The sequence below is a fragment of the Coniosporium apollinis genome, assembly GCF_000281105.1.
Source record: "Coniosporium apollinis CBS 100218 chromosome Unknown supercont1.19, whole genome shotgun sequence".
Classification (NCBI taxonomy): Eukaryota; Fungi; Ascomycota; class Dothideomycetes; genus Coniosporium; species Coniosporium apollinis.
Window position 1 is genome coordinate 445226 of NW_006913281.1, and position 18229 is coordinate 463454.

Genomic DNA, 18229 nt, shown 5'->3' on the forward strand with positions numbered 1-18229 from the left:
ACCCAGACCCAGCCGTCCCAAACAAGCTGCCCCCCTCTTCGAAGCCCCAGCCCCTACAACCCCATCCCATAACTCTTAACCCGACTCCAATAAAACGCCCTATCATTCTTCAGCCCAAACTCCCCCCAATCATCCGTCAGCCGATTATAGCTCCAATACCCCTTCCACATGAGTTTGTTGTTCCTTGCCCCCCTCCCAGCGCTCCCAACCTGCAGCTGCATCTTATACAGATACTTGGGCGTCACACCCTCCGTCTCGACATGCAGCATCCCCTCCTCCTCCACCTCATCCTTCTCCGCGTCCCCGTCTTCGCCAGCCTCGCTGGTCCCCAAGCGCTTACGCGAAGCCGGGCCCGAAAGCCGCCACCGGCCCGGCAGCGCATCCCTCATAGGCCCGACCCCAACCTGGCCCGGCACCAGTGCCACATTCTCCTTCCGCAGCACCGGCACCACCTCGGCGGGCTCGGCGGTCGTGAGCAGCGAGACGACGGTGCCGTCGCGGAAGAAGCGCAGGTAGCGGTAGTACGTCACGATCAGCACGGGGGAGTTCCAGGTCAGCTGGGTGGGGCTCGAGGCCCCCGGGCGCGTGTAGTTCACTGTGCTGATGTAGCAGCCGTTGAAGCGGATGCGCGGGCGCGAGTGGAACAGGGCCCGGTAGGTCGGGTAGGGGCGCGGGATTAGGGCGGCGGCTGTGGCGGCGGTGAGGGCGGAGGGGGTGCCGGGGTGGGGGGCGTCTGTGTCGGAGTGGAGGGCGAGGGCGAGGTCCGGGTCGGGGTCACGGTCGGAGTCGGATGTGCCCAGCATCTGACCGCATAGACCGTCGTCGAGTAAGGGCTTGCCCCTGATGGTGCACGCGTACCGGTAGTGCATGGCCCCGAAGCCGAACTCGTGGCCCAGGGCGATGCGCCGCCATATGCGGTCTTCGGTGAGGACGAGGTAGGCGAGGCGCTTGCAGACCTGGGCGAGGCGCACGAAGGAGGCGACGTCGAATATTGCGTTATAGAGGAGAATCTCGACCAGGATTTCTTCCGGAATCGCGGCGATCGGGCAGGGCGGCGCAGGCGAGAGGTCAGTCGGAGGCCCTTGACCCTGGATGGAGAGGTGGGCGAACTCGTCGATCAGGTCTGACAACGAGGAAGGGGGACCATGGAATGAGTGGTGGGCAGGGTTGGGCACCGTTACGGGGGCGTTGGAGGGGTTGACGTTTGTAGGCTTCGAAGGGAAGGCGGACGGCGGAAAATGCTTGGCTTTGTATCTCTCGTGTACTTTCTCGTCCAACTATGTACAGTTTCAGCCGTATCCTCCAGCAAGAAAGATAGACACTAGCTACCCTGAACGCTTTCCGATACAGGCTCACGCTGTCCCCTAGGCTGCCCTGTGTCTCCTTCTCCACCGCCTTCTCGTAGTGTTCTAGGGCTGATACGGGCTGTTTGCTTGAACTTGGCACAGCCCCGACGTCTCCAACCCGTCGTCCTGACTCTCTGTCTTGCAGCCCATGGTGTGTTTCGGGTTCCGTGTCGGATCCCTCGTCGTCGTCTGGCTGAGCGGCTCGGGCTGCTGGCGCCTTGCTCTTCTTCTGGCTGTTTGCTACGTTTGACGATGCCTCTAGCTCAGCTGGCGCCGGGACTTGCGGCCTTGTTCTGGCGGTCACTTCTTTCCGCCACTGTTGTCTGAAAGACTCGAGCTCTGCTTCGGTAGGGTCCATACTGCGGCACAGGTGGGTTGGTGGTTCAAGGTTGGCCTAGAGCGTCTACGCGTGTTTCTATAAATGCTATCAGTCTTTGAGGGGGTTCACAGAGTCAACGATGCAAGGCCCGCTGCGCGGTTCGACTGCTGCTGGTATGACTGTAGAGCGATGTCTGGCGGATATGCGCTGGTCCGTCATCGGACCGGACACAGGCCGGATCAGATAAAGAAGCCGCCTACCGAGGCCGCGCTAAGAAATTTGAGCTTCCGGGGTATGACGGCGACGATGGGATCATAGAGCCTAGCCTGACCCTTCTACCACTCCTGCACCGCTTCGACAATGGCTCTTCTAACGCGGTGATAGTGCCGGAAAATACTGTCAACCCATCCTACCACAGCTGCCGCTCACCCAGGACCATGTCATACTCAGCAGCAATGGAGGAGGGGTCAGCTCCCGCCTCTGACGACGGCCGAGGATCGCAAGAAAACAGTGGCCAGCGACACGACAGAATAGCAACCAAGGAACGCCATATCGCAATGGCATCCGCTGAGATAGAGGACGAAACCGTCGACTTGGATGTCCCAGACCAGGTTTCGATATCGCAAAAGATGCTTTCCGCCGTCTCTGGGAGCATCCTCACTTCTCTCCTAGGTATGGCCTGAATCCCTCTATGCTTCCCTTTTCAGCGCCGCTGCATAGCATGAGGTGAGCAGCGTGCTAACAACGACATGCAGTCACTCCTCTAGATGTCGTCCGCGTCCGTCTTCAATCCCAAGCACATCCCTCAGACGCCTCCTCCCGACCGCGCCCCCACATCCGCACACTACCCTCCACCCTAGGCACAACCTCCTTCTCCAACCTCCCCCCAAACCTAGGCATCTCCTCCTGCTGCCGCGAAGTCTTCTGGGTGAACAACAACGCCCCCTACTGCGTGGCCGCCGACAGCGTAGCCATCGCCTCGACGCCCGCCTCCTCGCTGGCCGCGGACTGCGCGGCCGAAGAAGCCCAACGAAAGACCTTCACCTCGACCTTCGACGGCCTGCGCAAGATCGCCCAGAACGAGGGCACCCGCACCCTATGGCGCGGCCTGTCCCCCACCCTCGCAATGGCCGTCCCAGCAAACGTAATCTACTTCGCCGGCTACGACTGGCTGCGCACCTCGCCCGCCTCGCCGCTCCACAACAACATCTCCCCCGTCTACGCACCCCTAGCCGCGGGCTCCACGGCCCGCATCCTCGCCGCCGTCGCCGTGAGCCCGATCGAGATGTTCCGCACGCGCATGCAGGCCGCGCACAACGCGCAGACGGCCTCGGGGCTCTTCCGCGAGACGCTCGACGGCCTGCGCGACATGGTGCACGCGCAGGGCTTCCGCTCCCTGTGGCGCGGTCTCAGCCTCACGCTGTGGCGCGACGTGCCCTTCTCGGCCATCTACTGGTGGGGCTACGAGTCCGGCCGGAACGTGCTCACTGATGCGCGGGAGCGGGCACGGGGAAGGAGCAGCGAGATTGGATTTCTCCCGAATGGCGCGGGGGACTCGAGAGAGAGGCATCGGCGGAGGAGCAGGAGTAGGGAGAAGGAGGACCATACGGCTACGCTTGTGGACTCGTTTGTTGCGGGCGCGGTCAGTGGGGCTGTGGCGGCGTTTGTGACGACGCCGTTTGATGTCGGGAAGACGAGGCAGCAAGTGCTGAAGCATTCGGGGGCGGAGAGGAGGGACAGGGGGGTGGATAAGAAACATGTCAGGCCCGAGGACAGGAGCATGCCGCGGTTTTTGTGGCACATCTTTAAAGAGCAGGGCATGGGTGGCTTGTTCAAGGGATGGGCCGCCAGATGTCTGAAGGTCGCGCCGGCGTGTGCGATCATGATCAGCAGCTATGAGATTGGGAAGAAGATGGCGGGGGGCATGAACGAGCGGAGGGATGCAAAGAGGATGGCTATTGAAGAGGAAAAGTGAGCAGAAAGATTTCGCGCATTTCTACAGTCGCAAATATGGAGTCGTTGGCTGGGTACGGACTCGCGTTGGGTTTCCGTTATGCATGGTGTTGCGGAGCATCCTTGGTAGACGCTTTTTGGACTTATAGGGTGACCCTTCTGTGGGCTGCGCCTTCGTGGTTTGTACAATAGAGGAGCGCATTGTACTTCTAGTTACTCATGAGCAATCAGTATGTCAGATAGCCATTCTGGCAAGCGTAAAGCTCGGAAAACATCACCGCTTTGCTGGAGTGTCGCTCATGTATTATGATTGTTCAATGTTGACTCGTCCCAGCGCGAAGAACTGATGCGAAAAGAAGCATACGCGACTAACGCAGCCTTCTGCTAATAATGGACACAGGTACTAAAAAGTTTGATTCTTTCTAGCACATACGGCCATGGTCAAAGAATACTAGGCATCCTGTCCGCTTACATAAGCTTTGAATTGGTGGGTTAGTAGTAGGGTATCTGGATACCTATCAGGTATCTGCAAGGCCGGTATTATTACCCCTTGTAGTAAATGTCGCTGCGAAATATGCACCATCCAGTCAGGACAGCCAGTTCAACGGCGACCACCAGGACCAGGACCAGGACCAGGCCGTCCTACCATATTCGAAGCCATCACCAAATAGACCCGCGCGCAAAGTTTCTCCATCGAGTGTGGCGGAGAAGAGCACTCGACGCAAAGGAAAAACCCGCCAGGGAACGGCCACCGCTCAGTCAGGTCCAACCTTCGAAAGTATCCAAGTCTGGCCAGAGGAGAAGACGTCCACTCGATCAGAAGCGGAGCACCCACTCGCGATGGAGTATAGCCGCTTAAGGGTCATGCGAATGATGCAGGGCAAATAGAAGAACAAGGACCACCTGAGGTGGCCGTGCGCAGGAGCGAACGGATATCTCAACGTACACGCGACCCGGCGCCCCCATCTCCTGGCTTAGTTGGTGCAACAAAAAACTCGTTTCAGCGCCGTCCAGATGGTCATGTACGCCGAAGTGCGCGCAGATCGGATCGTATGAAGAAACTTCCTTCGCTAGGATCCTATCACGATGTCGAACCTGCTCAGTCGAGCACAATGGCCAGATGAAAATCAACATGACGCACCACGGTCCACACAGACACAGTGTACTCTGAGACACCGCAAGGAATCTCGAAGACAAGACGTTGGAAGAAGGCGATATCTGAGACGAGGAAATTTTTCTTAACGCCATACGCTTTCTAAACGCGGTGCCAACAGTCAACACGCCGGTTGTGTTCAAAGAAGCCGGATAAGCAACCCCTGTGATTCCACGATTCGGCCTACTGGGAGCAGGAAGGGATCCGGATAGTAGAAGATAGCAGTAGCAGAAGGCGTGATTACGGGTCATAGGAGAGCGTGCCAGCACTTGTGTGGACGGAAGGGCGCTGCAAATCTAGGAGTTGGCTATTTGAATTTGGTGCGTTTGTAAACAGGGTAGATGACATTTACCAACCATGTGCATTGACTTTGAAGTAATGTCGCATCCACCATCCCATACAATGCCTAGAAGGGTGCGAGTCACAGTCGCTACCGCACCGCGACAGCTGGCGATCCGACCTCCACATTCCTGATACCTTTGCTAAAGTGGTGTCACGCATGGCCTCTACGATGCCAAAAGGACATCCGGAAAATGCTGCCGCGATGCTGCGCGGAACCATAGCACCGCACCGAGATTCCAGCGCTCCAAGTCGTAGGCAGCGAAGTGCTTGCATGTTGCCACAATCTGACGACTTTCCATGAGCTCTGGATCTTGACGCGCCCATTCCATGCCTTTCAAAAGACGTTTAACGTAGTTTGAAATCTATAAGGGATCCTCGTCGGATGTCTCTAGGCCTCGTCCCCACGGGGGGTCATTGAATGGATTGATGTTTGGTGTCCAGAAATCAAGGCCAGCGCGTCCTGCGTTCGCGAATGCTCGTGCTTCTGCCCCAATGGTGAGACCTACCTCTTCAACGAGCTCATCATCAAAGGCTGAGGATATGGTGATCGGGTTCGGAAACGACGTCGCGGAGGAGAACACGCCCAAGTCGGCGAAGTGAACTCCTGGGGAGGATCAACACCATGGGGTGCTTCACTCCATCAGTCATATTTCGGAAGACCTAATCATTCAGCGCCGATGCGGTGGCTGCGGAGGGACAATATAGCTGTTGCACACAGTGGGTTCTTCATACTCCACCAATTTCACCGCTATGGTCGTTGCCGCATCTAGAGCCGCAGCGCGTTTCGCTGGATCAAATCCCATTCGGCATACTTGGTTACTTCTCAATGGTTCGTTGTAGCAATGTGGATACCTGTCGCTAGCTATGAAATATGCCAGCGAAAGAGTAATCCACGCAGTGATCGATCGGCTGAGAACCGCCATCACGCCATGCTGAAGCAACCTTGAACTCAGCACCAGTTGCCCTGTGTGAAGAGACAGACGTACCCAATGCCGCGGACTTTAATGGCAAGAATCGATTGGATGAGAGAGCGGGGTGCGTATAGAAGAAGAGTACGACCCGAACATTTAACATGAGTGGTCTCCACCTAGAATCTGGTCGGATCTGCCTTGCCAATATCGGTATAGGGTTTGACCTCGGATCCAATCTGGAATGTAGAGATCGTTGCAACGTCGGACAACGCCATACCAGAAATTTGCGGAGTGGTTATGGATATGTGCGTATGTAAGCGCTGCGGATACATAGATGTGAATTCATAAATAAGTGATTCTGGAAGACGACGAAGTGCAGGAATGTTTAGTTCAACATGGATCATTTGCCGACGTACAGGAGGCATTGGTATATACGCGACTATTATGAGATCCTTCCACAGGGGCGGGGCAAAGGAGACGACTGGAGAAGGAGTCTTGGCATACTGTTTTTGGACTACAACTCCATAACGATTTGGTACTCGGGCTTTAGCTCGGTCTTGCTGTCGTCTGTTCGGGACAAGTTCGTCCTGAATGCGGAAAGCTCGAGAGTATCGAAAGCCTTCCCTTTCCCATTCCAAAAAGCGACCTCGTTGATAGGCACGTTGGCATAAGTCGGTGACTCGATGTTTGTGATGCAAAAGTCGTCCCATATATCTTGGTCACCATTCTTCCGCTCTGCGGTGACCACGAAGCGCCACAATTCACCCAGTTTTGCCTTTTCGTCGCGGTGTAAGAGAGTCGGTACCAATTGAACGTAGTATCGCCCGTCTCTAGGCGCCCCAATATATTTCATGAGGTCAGAATTGGTGAAGTCGGTAGAGTTTGAGATGAATTCAATAACCACCAGGCCCCGGTGATCAGCCACGAGGGTCACTGAAGAGTTCAAATCAGGCTCAGCTGACGCAAAAGTGCCAGTGTACCGTTTCTGGAGTTGTTGAATGGCAATTTGCTCAGCGGCACGGACAACCTCAACTGTCACCAACTCCTGAATCTTACCGAAGATGTCGTTGTTGGCAGCTAGGAGGATGGTGATACCAAGGTCATATTCGGGGACCGTCATGATGATGGAACTATAGCCCGGAAGACCGCCAGCCTTGGTAATGAATCTGACTGTCCGCCTAGATTTCTGGAGGATACGGTCCGTCTGATAAATCTCCCAGGGCATACCGTAGAATGAATTCAGTCCCCGCGATGGAGACGCAGGATGTGCCCAGTTCGCAGCACTCGTGATGCCATTGTAGTGGGTCAAGATGTACCGCAGATATTTCGATAGATCGGTCGTAGAGCTATAGATTCCTCCCGTAGGACTCTGGATACCCACATCAACGCCCCAGTAATGCGGCTCGAACGGAATAATGCCAGCGCTGTCTGGTGGCTTCGACAGGCTGCTCTTCGTCATGTTCAGAGGCTTGAAGATGGCGTCGTTGATGTACGACTCGTATGTCTGGTTGGTGGCATTCTCGATGGCGAGACCGAGGAGCTCGAATGCCAAGTTCGAGTAGGTGGACTTCTGGTTCGGTGCGAAGACGGGGGCTCTCGACTTAACAGATTTCATGAGATCTGCAGGATTGACCGTTAGCAAGTCTATAGTAGATGCCTCTCATAGGCTCACCCTTCTACTCGCAGTGCGGCTCGTAGTTAGGGGCATATTCGTCGCACTGCAGCAAACCGTCCCGCGAAGCGGGTGGGAAGCCCAGCTCCTCAGGGGTGTAGGGGAAGTCGAAAGGGCGGTTGATGAGATCGCTCTGGGCGACTGGAAGGGGGGTCAGCAACTTTACCTGCAAAAGTGTAGCATTTCTTGTCTCCAGGCGGACTAAAGTCGCTCGGGATGCCGCTCAGCTGGCTGGCCAGAGTCCGCAGGGTGATATCCTTCCACGGGATGGTGCCCTCCTGCTCGCCCTTCAATTCCTCAATGTACGTGTCGATCGAGTCATCGAGACTCAAATTGCCCGCCACATGCTGGTACAACACACCAAGGACCGTGAACGACTTGGTGACGCTCGCAATGCGGTATAAGGCGTCGCCGTTGACCTCGGGGATGTCGTGTCGCGACGCGTTGCGCACGCGCGCCGTGTGGTGGTAGGACCACAGCGACTCCTTCGACGAGGTGACTTCGACCGAGAAGGACGTGGATGCGTATTCGGGGGCGGCGGCCGTGGTGGTGAGAGCCGTGTCAATGAAGGCGAAGACGCGCTTCAGCAGCACGTCATCGGCGTCGTACTCGGGCAGCGGATGGGCCACGGACGGTTCGTAGCACGTCGCGCTGGTAAGAGCCGCCCACATGAGATGAAGAGCAAGGAGAAGCATTGTGTACGGAGCTCAATTGCTCGGGCATGGTGGCGGCGAGACGAGCGCTGAGGTGCACGCCGTTTTGGGGAGGGCTCGGTGTTCCTCCCCTCGCCAATCTTCCCTCCATCTACCTTTCAACACCAAGACACTTTGCCCGCATTGACGATTTCAATCCGCAACGGGTGCGCAAGCCACGTGTTAAACAGCAAATTTGTCGGCGCTGCCCGATAGACTCCCGCAATGCACGCATCTAGCACAATCGCTAAGCTTGCCGAAGGTCGGGATTGAGAGTATGCCAGTGACGAGGATATTGAGCTTCTAAATATCCATCAAATCAAGTCCAAGTCCTTCCATAGTGTGTGTGCAGTGACAGCGAGAATCCATCGTCTAGTTAAGCCAGCTGCATATACTTCTCTCTCACCTGGAATGACGTTCGAAAACGAGGTAGGACTGTAGCCGAGGTCAAGATAAATGCCGCGAACAAGAAAAAGTAATGAGAAGAGCAGGCATTGACGAGGACCAAACAGTGCCGGTGTGGGCTTTCAAGCAGCTCAGGAAGAGGGCACTGGATACCGGATGGCAGAGGAATCGACACGACGGTTTCGAGCATGCGCCAAGCACTCGAAGGCGAGCATCGTCGCTGTTCCGCGCCATGCACCTTCTGGAGAGACTGAACTTGAAGATCCCGGATCGCGTCTCGCCTCAGATGTTGAAACTCCCTATTAGGGAGAGCCTTAGCCGGAAGAGCCTTAGCCAGGGCGCTTTTTGGGCGGCCAGACAACCAAACTCCGCCCAACTTCGAACGGTTTCACGCACTTTCCGCTCGGGATGCGACAATAGTGGGCTATTGACTTCTTACGCCACAATTAGGGTTGGACAGACTGCTGCGGTAATGGCCATCCATACTCTTCTATCCTTGAGTCTGTACTTACCGCAAGATCAGCGTACTCTATTATAATATCTGGCAGAGCTTGCCGCTATCCAGGTCATAGTCCCACCGATCACTTCCAACACCGTTAAGAATATACAAGCTCTCGCTCGGGTCGTATCTCTTCTTAGTCTCGAGTAACTTTTCATAATGCACTCCGTAAATATCCTGCTTCCAGTGGCTGTTAAAAGGATTCGCCTCATTTATGTAAGCTCCGGTGTTCGGCGCCCACTCTCTGAACAAGGCCTCTTTGTTCTCCTCAAGCCAATCTGCCGCCGCCGCCAAACCCTCTTTGGGTCTGGTGAGATCGATCGACGCGCCCATGCTGATGAAATGGACGTAGGCGGAACGATAGGCCGGATTGACGCTGCCCCACCTGGACTCAGAAATCCTTGCAGTACCGGGGCCGCCTTGGAGGCCAACGATCGCAAGGGTGCCGTCGGATTCGTTCTGCGCCCGCAAAGCCTTTTGCAGGAAGTTGGCAAGCTTGTGCTGCGAAAGTTCAGAGAGCTCAGCACGACCGAGCAGCCGAGTGGACATCAAGGCCCCACCCCCGGCGACGTTGCTCGTTCCAGATATGACCTTGGAAAAGGAGGTATAATTCCGGTAGATAGCAGGCTCGGCCCAGGTGATGGCCAACTTGCTATTGTTGCTGTGCGAGCGGATGTGGGTGATGACCGGGTCGACGAGGAGAGCCATGGCGGCAGGAGTAATGTTGTAGCCGAAGAACATCTGGTTCATCACCACTCCGGATGGTGGCTCCTTCAGGGACGGGTAAAGCGACATGGCGCTCCTCCCCGTCCCCAGCATCGTGACACCTGCCAACCCTGAGTCCATGAGGTCTGGAATACTGCTGAGGAGGGTTGCAGCGGCGTCCCACGTCGCATTTGTGCTAAGGCTACCACTATCGGTGCGAGGTGCAATCTGGAGAGTGCCTACTGTCACAAGCTCGGGCGGTGGGTGGGTTTTGAGAACGTATTCAGTAATGACTCCATACTGGCCTGCACCGCCGCCGCGAACAGCCCAGAAGAGGTCTTGGTTTTGCCTATCGTTGGCGACGAGGATCCTACCTTCTGTGGTAACGACCGTTGCTTGGAGGACCTGGTGCGTGGCAAGGCCGTAAGTGCTTGTCAGTGGCCCATGACCTCCGCCCTGGATGAAGCCGCCGAGGCCTACTGTCTCGTCGTTACCGCCAACAACAACTCTGCCTTGCTCCGCAGCTGCGCCGTAGAGGTCCCCCCACACATTTCCACTGCCGGCGATGAGAACATTTTCCTTTTCACCGTTCAGCAACGACCAAGAGGCATTATGCTCAATCTTGTTGAAGTTGCGAGTCCAGATTGATATAGAATATGCTCCGCTGGATCTAGTCATGGCTTAGCAAATTCCTTTACCGCGCACGAAGGCACTGCTTGAACTTACCGACCGTTCAGATCATGGCCCGTTCCCTTAACGGCAATCCGGATGTGGCGTTGGGAAGCCCACTTCATGGCCGTCGCCACGTGCTGCTCGCTCGTCGCATTGACAACGTATTCCGGCAAGCCACCGAGACTGCATCCCCTCTTCTCATCGTAACCAGCAGCTCCAGGAGGCAAGCAAGAGTTATTAGCATAGATGGGATAGTCGATAGATTCTGGAAGCTCTGAGTGAAACGCGGCAAGTGGCCAGTTCGCTTTCACCACCTCGCAAGATACTGAGGAGTTGAAGGGGTTTCCGGGCCAGCAAGAAGAGGCGACCGGAATGGTCTTAACAAGCGTGCCATCAATTGACTTGTTGAGAGCTACCCACTCGCCTTCGGATGGCCAGTTGGAATCGTATGGTGTGGACTTGCATTTTGGAACGGCGAGGGTGTCAAAAGGAAACGCCAAAAGACGAAGTAATTGAACCATGCTGAAATCTTTTCTTTCTCCTGTCTCTGTTCTTTATTTATTTTCTGGCGAAAGGTCGTGGTTCGTTATCTTAACGCTGGTATAGCGGGATTGACAGTCTGAAGGAGAGCGAAGGAGAAGAAGTGAAAAAGAAGCAGGGAAGCTTGCCAATATTTAACATTGAATAGTGCTTGAAGCAGCCGATGAAAGCGAGCTGCCGTAGAGCTGGATACGAATGCGGTTATACGAATGCGAGCATACGCGCGGCGTGCTGCACAGCCCGCCTAATTGAGTGTCGCCGAAAAGATAATCACGGTCACGTGCAAGCGTCCCGCATCAACTCATGAATTGACCGCAACTGTGAGCGACCGAGGAGTCAATGTACCTTCTGTGACGATGTCCTCCAACCTAAGTTTTGAAGTCAGATTGTGTTCGAACGGCTTTTTCGCGAGAACAGTCAAAGATTTCGACAAATTGAGCACCATCCCACACATCTGTGATTCCATCAAGATATCGGAGTCATGGCACGTGCGAAGAGGCAATCATTGTCGACTACCTATGGAGATTTTCTGAAACTCCGCACAGACTCCGCAGACGCAACCTTTCCAGCTACCATACGCGTATCCATATGCGTACAAACAAGCTCAATCGTTAGGCCATACCACTGCCACGGTGATCCATTCGCAGCCTCCATTCCCACAGAATCTCTTTCCATAGCAACGCATCTCTGAGCCTCGCCCATGGACATCTCAGTGTAAAGCAACCCAGGCGCCTAATCCCATCACAAAGCCCGTTCATCCACACGCCTAGTCTTAGCGCTTACCCGCAAAGTTGAGCTTCCCCATGCCCCTCCCCCCATTCGCCCCCTCGTCCGGAAACCCCATTCGCCCATCTGCCACTCCATCTCCTCCTTCGGCCCTCTCGCGCATGTTGCGTTCGGCCGTATCTGTCGCGCCGGAGGCATAGGCGGGCAGCGGAGTGCGATTCGCCGTATCCACAACGCCAGAGTCGTACGTCATGCCGTCGATCATGCGAGCGTCCTGGGCCTGGGGGTCCGCGGCCGGCGTCATCTGCATGAGTACCGTCTGCTCCCTCTCCCTCTCCCTATCCCTAAGGTAGCTCGGCACCGCGCTCGCGCTCAACATAGCACTCGCGCTCGTCCCCTGCGTATTCATCGCCACCTTCGGCCCACCGCCCACAGCAGGACTCTGCAGCCCACTCAACTGCCTCGCAGGCGTGCGCGCCCCCTCTCCAAACGCGACAAGACTGCCCGCCTCATCGCTCATGCCGCCGACACTGCTCGTCTCGACCTCGGCGTCCTGGTCCTCGCTCATCTTATCCGGATCATACACATCGCTACCACTCGCCCACGTCGTGCGACCACCCACACTCCCCGTCGCGGACGCAGAGCCAACGGTGCTGCGTTCGCGGTGGTAGAGGAGCTGCGGGTTTGTGGTGTCGAAGAAGCCGGCGCCGGAGGCGGGGTTGTTGGGGTTCTGCTGGCCCGGGCCGCTGTAGCTGCCGGAGCTGGTGGCTGCGTTGGCGAGGCCGGAGGGCGTGCGCGTTGTCGAGACGCGCTCGAGGCCCGCGAGGCGCGAGATTCGATCGGCGCGCTCCGCGTCGAGGGGTTGAGGGTGGTGGTGGTGGTGGTGCAGGTGCCCGCGGTGGCCGTCTTTGATGGCGACGGTGGAGAGCTCGGACATGGAGGTTGTGGTTGAGTTGGGGGTGCCGCTGGGAAGGGGTGTCAGTACTGGATTTGGGGTGCTCGACGGCTGTGAAGGTGGGGGGTGGGGGTTAGGACTGGTAACTCACGGGATGTCGGAGGGTGTGACGGGGTCAGATGGGGGAGGGGGGAGGTCGATCAGAGTCGGTGCGTTCGACATGTTGCGGGTGCTGGTCTGTGAGGTTGAAAAATGGCCGAGGAAGGGGAGCTCTGTCTGGCTGAGTTGTTTGCAGTCGCTGAGCCAAGGGCGCAGGAAGGGTAGAAGACGTAGAGTCAAACGAGGCGCGGTTCTACAAGTTGTTGGCTGTAGAGGCGAGCGCTGCTGCAATTGAAGAAGTGTCCGTGTTTGTGTTGTTGTAGTTGGCAAGAAAGAGGGAGCTGTCACCGCTGACGTTGGTCCACTGACGCAGGGAGCTCTCTTGGCGTTCGCGCTAGCCCCACGCTCGCTTGTTGCCGTCAAGCCACATCCGGCGTCATTTATGTATACAATTCTGAGAAGGGGGTTCCTGAATATGGTACTTTGTACCAGCAGCTTTGGTCATCCGAAGTGTGCAACCCTTCAACAGCAAGCCACGCTCCATATCGCTAATGAAAGTGCCTACATAGCATGTAGCCATCAAATCCCAGGCTACTCGGGCCTCCACCAGGTAATTTTAAGTCTTGCTTACCTACATGAGCCAAATGGTAGCGATATGCTTCATCCAGCACCCCCATACCCACTCGCCCCACCATACTCACCTTGCCCCGCCTTCCCGCCATAACCAGCATTCATGAGTTGCCGAGCCAGATCATCTGCGTCCGTGTTGTGGTACTGCAGCACAGCCTGCGGTCCCATGTTCACGGCTGACGATGCATCTGAAGCTGAAGGTCCATCCTTGTACTCCGGCTGTAAAGTGTGATTTTGCGGCCCGAATTGCTGCGGCGCGAATGACGGCGGCATCATATAGGCGGCGTTGCTATCGAGCTGATGTATCACATTTGTTTGCATCTGCGGATGCTGGGCGCCAGGAAACGCGCCAGATAGTGCATGCGACTGCGCCGGCGCGGTCTGGTCTGCATGCTCACCGTGCTGCGGGAAGTTGGCGAGCTGTTGGTGGCTGGAAGGATCGTAGGATGAGAAGCCGGAGTTCATGCTATCCATGATGCGAGGATCCACAGGCATGCTGTAGTCAGGGAATCCGTGCATGCTTGCCATGGGCATCGCTTGGTGTTGTTGCGCCTCGTGATGCAGTTGCATACCGGATGATGGTGAGACCCGTGAAGGGGAAGGCGCGCGAACGCTCGACGAGCCTTCGGCCACCATACCGATCGGTTGATTAGCTTCCCTGACATCCTCCCGATTCTCGGGCGAGCCATTCGAGCGTCGCGGGAATGTTGAGCCTTCCGAACGGCCTGAGGGGTTCTTTGCCATCTCTTTGCAGTCCGGACAGTCCCTAATGACCTGGCTCACTGTCTCTTTGATCCGGACCCAGTGGTACTTTTCAGCGATCGTAGCTGTCGTCTTGTTGATTCCGCCATGCTGCTGGATGTGTACGTCCCTAGCGATTTCGTACTGTTTCTGCGGTTCCGCAATAACCTCCTTGCCCTTTAGCATCAATTTCTCCGGCTCGTCGCCCGTAGCTGGTATGAGTTTGTAGTGCGTGGCCGCGCTCCGCAAGCGACTCTTCTCAGCTCGGTCGGCCCCAGAGGGGTACTTGCTGTGCTTGAGGTAGAAGCGGATCTTGTCGAACCGCTCCTCGGACAGGTAGTCGTCGTTTTCGGTTCCGAGATCGCGGCCGTAGATGATTGCGTCTACGAGTTGATCTGGGTAGGAGCGGAGGTTTCCGCAGTCCTTGACGCGGCCGATGCGCTTAAAGCCTAGGGCGTCCCAGATGCGGCAGGATGCCACGTTGGTCTCGTAGACGAGGTTGAAGACAGAGTATGTATAGCCCTATGTAGGTGAGCTTAGCGTAGCCGGTGGTTGTGCAGGCAAGGACTGACCAGCTTGGGCGCCCATTCTAGGTACCCTTCGCCCATGAGCCTCCCTACACCCCTGTTACGTGCCGCATCCGTGACCAGAAAGCCTCCGTTGCAGACATGGCTCGACCTGCCAGGGTAATTCGGCTTGATATAGAAGCTTCCCAAACAGTCCTTTTCCCAATCCCTTCCCTCGCTCTCCATTTTCCACACGTCAGAGGTGTCATGAAGATTACCCAATAGCATCACAGCGCCGAAGTTCTGGAACCAATACGGACCAAAAGATTCCAGAGGCATGGGATTCACCATCGGGTATGTATCTCCCTTTTCAATCTCCCGGTTTAGCTGGTCACAGAGGTACGATAGAAGAGATACGGGGACCTGGTTCACCGCTGAGAAAGGCATCAGTGTCGCGGTCGTTACTCGGTCTCGAAGGGTGACCGTTCGAGGGACTATCTCTGTAGGTAGCGGAGAGTTGGGAGTGGGATAAGGCGGCTCGCCGGAGACTCTGTATATGGCCGGCCCGGCCGGGTCGTCGAGCATTGCGGGCATGACGGTCTGCTAAGGTGCTCAGTCTATGGCATATTAGCTGTGTATCTCCTAATCTGGTCCCCAAGTAGCGGGTGCTGTGAGACTCTGCTGTCGTCCTATATCGCCGGATGGCAGAACTACGAGCAGTGGGAGCTGTGCAAGCGGCGAGCGCATTGTGCAGCTTGTGTTGTTGTTGTCGAGTGGCAGCCATGAGTTCTACGGTTTGTGCTGCATTTTGGGAGGAGGTAACGCCTGGTGGAGCGGGTTACACTTACTCGCTGTAAATATGAGTCTGTCGTAGAGTTGATCACAGCACGATAGCAGCACGGCGGGGTTGTGCCTCGGAGCCTTGGAGACCATCGGCAACCTCCGCAAAACTCGAGCACGCCTACCGACTATCTTGAGAATCTATGTAATACGATCTCGCAAACAATGAAGCAGAGCGAACTTGATCTCAAGCTATAAGATACCGGCGGGTCAGACGATACGTGAAGACTTATGTGGAGACAATCTCTGCAGACGGCGAGGAGGAAAAGATATTTACTCCTCGAAGGGCGCAAGCTAGTAAGATAGATTCTACAACAGGGCGTATCAGCATTGTTGCATAGGCAAGCAAGGCGACCGCTCACTAGTCTCCGCACTCGGAGAGGTCACATTTATACAGACTTTGACCACGCTGCTAGTCAAGAAATAGTCGAACGAACCGTCAACTCACGGTGCTGATGCGCCTTAACAGCCCTACTCTAACACTTCATCCTGATCCCATGCCTAAGCTCTTCCTCCCTAACCTCAAACATCACCTGCACGCCAACAAACAGCGCCGAGCACGCAGCCGCCAGAAATACTAGCCCCGAATAACTCCCCACAATCCCCTTCACCAGGCCCTCAAGTCCATCCAAGCCGACAGCGAAACCCACAAGGTTCGCCGCCATCATCATCAGGATAGGGCCCACAGCACCAATACCGCACAATACTCGGTAAGCAGTCAGTCTGTCCCTCCACTTCTTGCGTGGGAACGCCAGGGTAGCCAGCACTTCGGGCAACACAAAGAGGGTGATCAGCCAACCCCACATCAGCAGCCGAAGCTGGATGTCATGCCAAAGGGCAACGAAGGTGAAAACAGCCAGGAAGTTAAGGATCGCCCTTGCTTTGCCCCAAAGGCCAGTGGCGCCGCTGCCGCCTAGCGGAATGTATATGTACCGGACGATCCAGCGGTTGAAGCTGCGATGCCAGCCGCGCCAGAAGGCCAGAGCGGAGTAATTGTCGCTCATGCAGCGGACCATGTTCTCTGGAGGATCGATGCCGTCGAGCAGCGCCCACAGCCGGAAGAAGCGCCAGGGAAGGAGGAGCTTGAGCCAGATGTGATTGAGGTTGAAGTAGCCGAGCATGCTAAGCTGGAAGGGGGTGTATACCTCCCATGCCGGCTGTGCTTTGGATATGGCGACGGCGTAGATGTAGTGGATGACCAGCTCCATGGTCAGGAGGCAGATGAGAAAGCGCACACCGTACAGGATAGTCCGTCGCGTGGTGATGCTGGGAGCGCGGTAGCGAAGTTGTGAGATGTAGTCGTTGAAGGTAAGAATCGGACCCGCGAGATACAGCGGGGAGTACGTGACATATGCGAAGTAGTTACGAAAAGAGTAATCTCCAGGTTTTGCAGGGGTTGAGATGCGATCGCGCTCGGGGAGGTTTGAGGGATCAAGTTGCTTCTTCTTGGGCGCGTTAGTATTATGCGAGTGAAATAACAGGATACACGGCTTGACGCACCTCGACCGGGCTTCCCCCACGCTGATTAAGGCTCCAGTAGTAGTCGAGATTGAAGCTGATCAAGCGGAGGACGGTGATGTTGAAAAGTACCTCCCATCTTGGTATAAGGCCTCCATAGCTGTCAAGCCACATGCCCCAGTTGCTATAAGATGTCCTCTCAGGAGATGCCGTTGGCGATGGCAGCAGGAAAGACGCCAGCCCTGCGAAGGGGTATCCGCGACAAAGCTCATTCGCAAACAAGATCCCGATGTTGAAGCCCCAAGTAGCGCCGGGGACATACTCCCTTGGCAGTGCAGTGGCTATCTTGTAATTCACATACAGAATCAACAAGACTTTGAAGGCGGAGAAGCCGTGCAAGGCGGCCAGGAAAACAACAGCAAAGTAAACGTCGAAAGAAACGCGCTGCTCTAGACGTGCGTCCGCGGCCGCCTGCGTTGATAAGCCATGCGTGAGTCGGCCATTGGAGCCAGCTAACGGGTGGACTTGCGTGTAAGAGTCCGCCCTGCAGAGGTAGTCGTAGAGTCTCCGCAGAACAGGGTGAATGGCAAGAAGAAGGAACATATAGGGCAGGTTATCTCGGAAGGACGCATATTGATGGTCTGAGTTGTCCTAAGGCCAAAATCAGCTCCTCCCAAGGTAAAAGGCTGAGTTTGGAAGTTCAACATACAACTTTGCGGCCAGGGATCCAACCATCTGATAGTAGGTGTGAAAATTTGGGGTAGTTAGGATGTGATGCTGCAACGCCCTGTCAACGCTTATGTACAGCTCGTCCACCAGGGCATCACTGACATTCTGATACATCATACACAACTTTGAACATCATGGGGACCGCTGTAATGAAGACCAAATAGTAGAAGTAAAACTCCGGTGTGCGCCATTTTGACGGCTGCGCTCCTTCAGCTCTTTTGAGAGGAAGCTGATCGTCCTGGGCCGGTGGTGGTCTTGTGGGGTCTATTTGTGGCTCACTTAGTGCCTGCTTAGGGGGCGTCTTCGAGGATACAGTAAAGCGAGTGTCAAGCGTGTCAAGCGAGTACAGCTGCCGAAGGTTGGATAGAATCATGTTGTCCTTGGGTGCACGATACC

General features: G+C 55.9%; 7 protein-coding genes across 7 annotated transcripts; 1 reads left to right on the forward strand and 6 right to left on the reverse strand.

The window, feature by feature from the left end:
* Window positions 1–53: 53 nt before the first annotated feature.
* Window positions 54–1704, reverse strand: W97_04455 (uncharacterized protein; the record flags this gene model as incomplete). The annotated part of the gene is made up of 3 exons (XM_007782345.1): window positions 54–733; window positions 779–1277; window positions 1330–1704. 3 exons carry the CDS (start codon window positions 1702–1704, stop codon window positions 54–56), a joined length of 1554 nt encoding a protein of 517 aa, XP_007780535.1.
* Window positions 1705–2102: 398 nt separating this feature from the next.
* On the forward strand, window positions 2103–3640 carry W97_04456 (uncharacterized protein; the record flags this gene model as incomplete). The annotated part of the gene is made up of 2 exons (XM_007782346.1): window positions 2103–2337; window positions 2421–3640. The coding sequence occupies 2 exons, from the start codon at window positions 2103–2105 to the stop codon at window positions 3638–3640; spliced, it is 1455 nt and encodes a 484-aa protein (XP_007780536.1).
* Window positions 3641–6538: 2898 nt separating this feature from the next.
* W97_04457 (uncharacterized protein) lies at window positions 6539–8391 on the reverse strand (the record flags this gene model as incomplete). The annotated part of the gene is made up of 3 exons (XM_007782347.1): window positions 6539–7644; window positions 7754–7837; window positions 7899–8391. The coding sequence occupies 3 exons, from the start codon at window positions 8389–8391 to the stop codon at window positions 6539–6541; spliced, it is 1683 nt and encodes a 560-aa protein (XP_007780537.1).
* Window positions 8392–9325: 934 nt separating this feature from the next.
* Window positions 9326–11190, reverse strand: W97_04458 (uncharacterized protein; the record flags this gene model as incomplete). The annotated part of the gene is made up of 2 exons (XM_007782348.1): window positions 9326–10667; window positions 10724–11190. 2 exons carry the CDS (start codon window positions 11188–11190, stop codon window positions 9326–9328), a joined length of 1809 nt encoding a protein of 602 aa, XP_007780538.1.
* Window positions 11191–11981: 791 nt separating this feature from the next.
* Window positions 11982–13052, reverse strand: W97_04459 (uncharacterized protein; the record flags this gene model as incomplete). The annotated part of the gene is made up of 2 exons (XM_007782349.1): window positions 11982–12900; window positions 12982–13052. 2 exons carry the CDS (start codon window positions 13050–13052, stop codon window positions 11982–11984), a joined length of 990 nt encoding a protein of 329 aa, XP_007780539.1.
* A 537-nt stretch (window positions 13053–13589) lies between these two features.
* Window positions 13590–15400, reverse strand: W97_04460 (uncharacterized protein; the record flags this gene model as incomplete). Its single annotated transcript, XM_007782350.1, has 2 exons — window positions 13590–14822; window positions 14873–15400. The coding sequence occupies 2 exons, from the start codon at window positions 15398–15400 to the stop codon at window positions 13590–13592; spliced, it is 1761 nt and encodes a 586-aa protein (XP_007780540.1).
* Window positions 15401–16122: 722 nt separating this feature from the next.
* Window positions 16123–18206, reverse strand: W97_04461 (uncharacterized protein; the record flags this gene model as incomplete). The annotated part of the gene is made up of 4 exons (XM_007782351.1): window positions 16123–17091; window positions 17147–17755; window positions 17814–17881; window positions 17936–18206. The coding sequence occupies 4 exons, from the start codon at window positions 18204–18206 to the stop codon at window positions 16123–16125; spliced, it is 1917 nt and encodes a 638-aa protein (XP_007780541.1).
* Window positions 18207–18229: the final 23 nt, after the last annotated feature.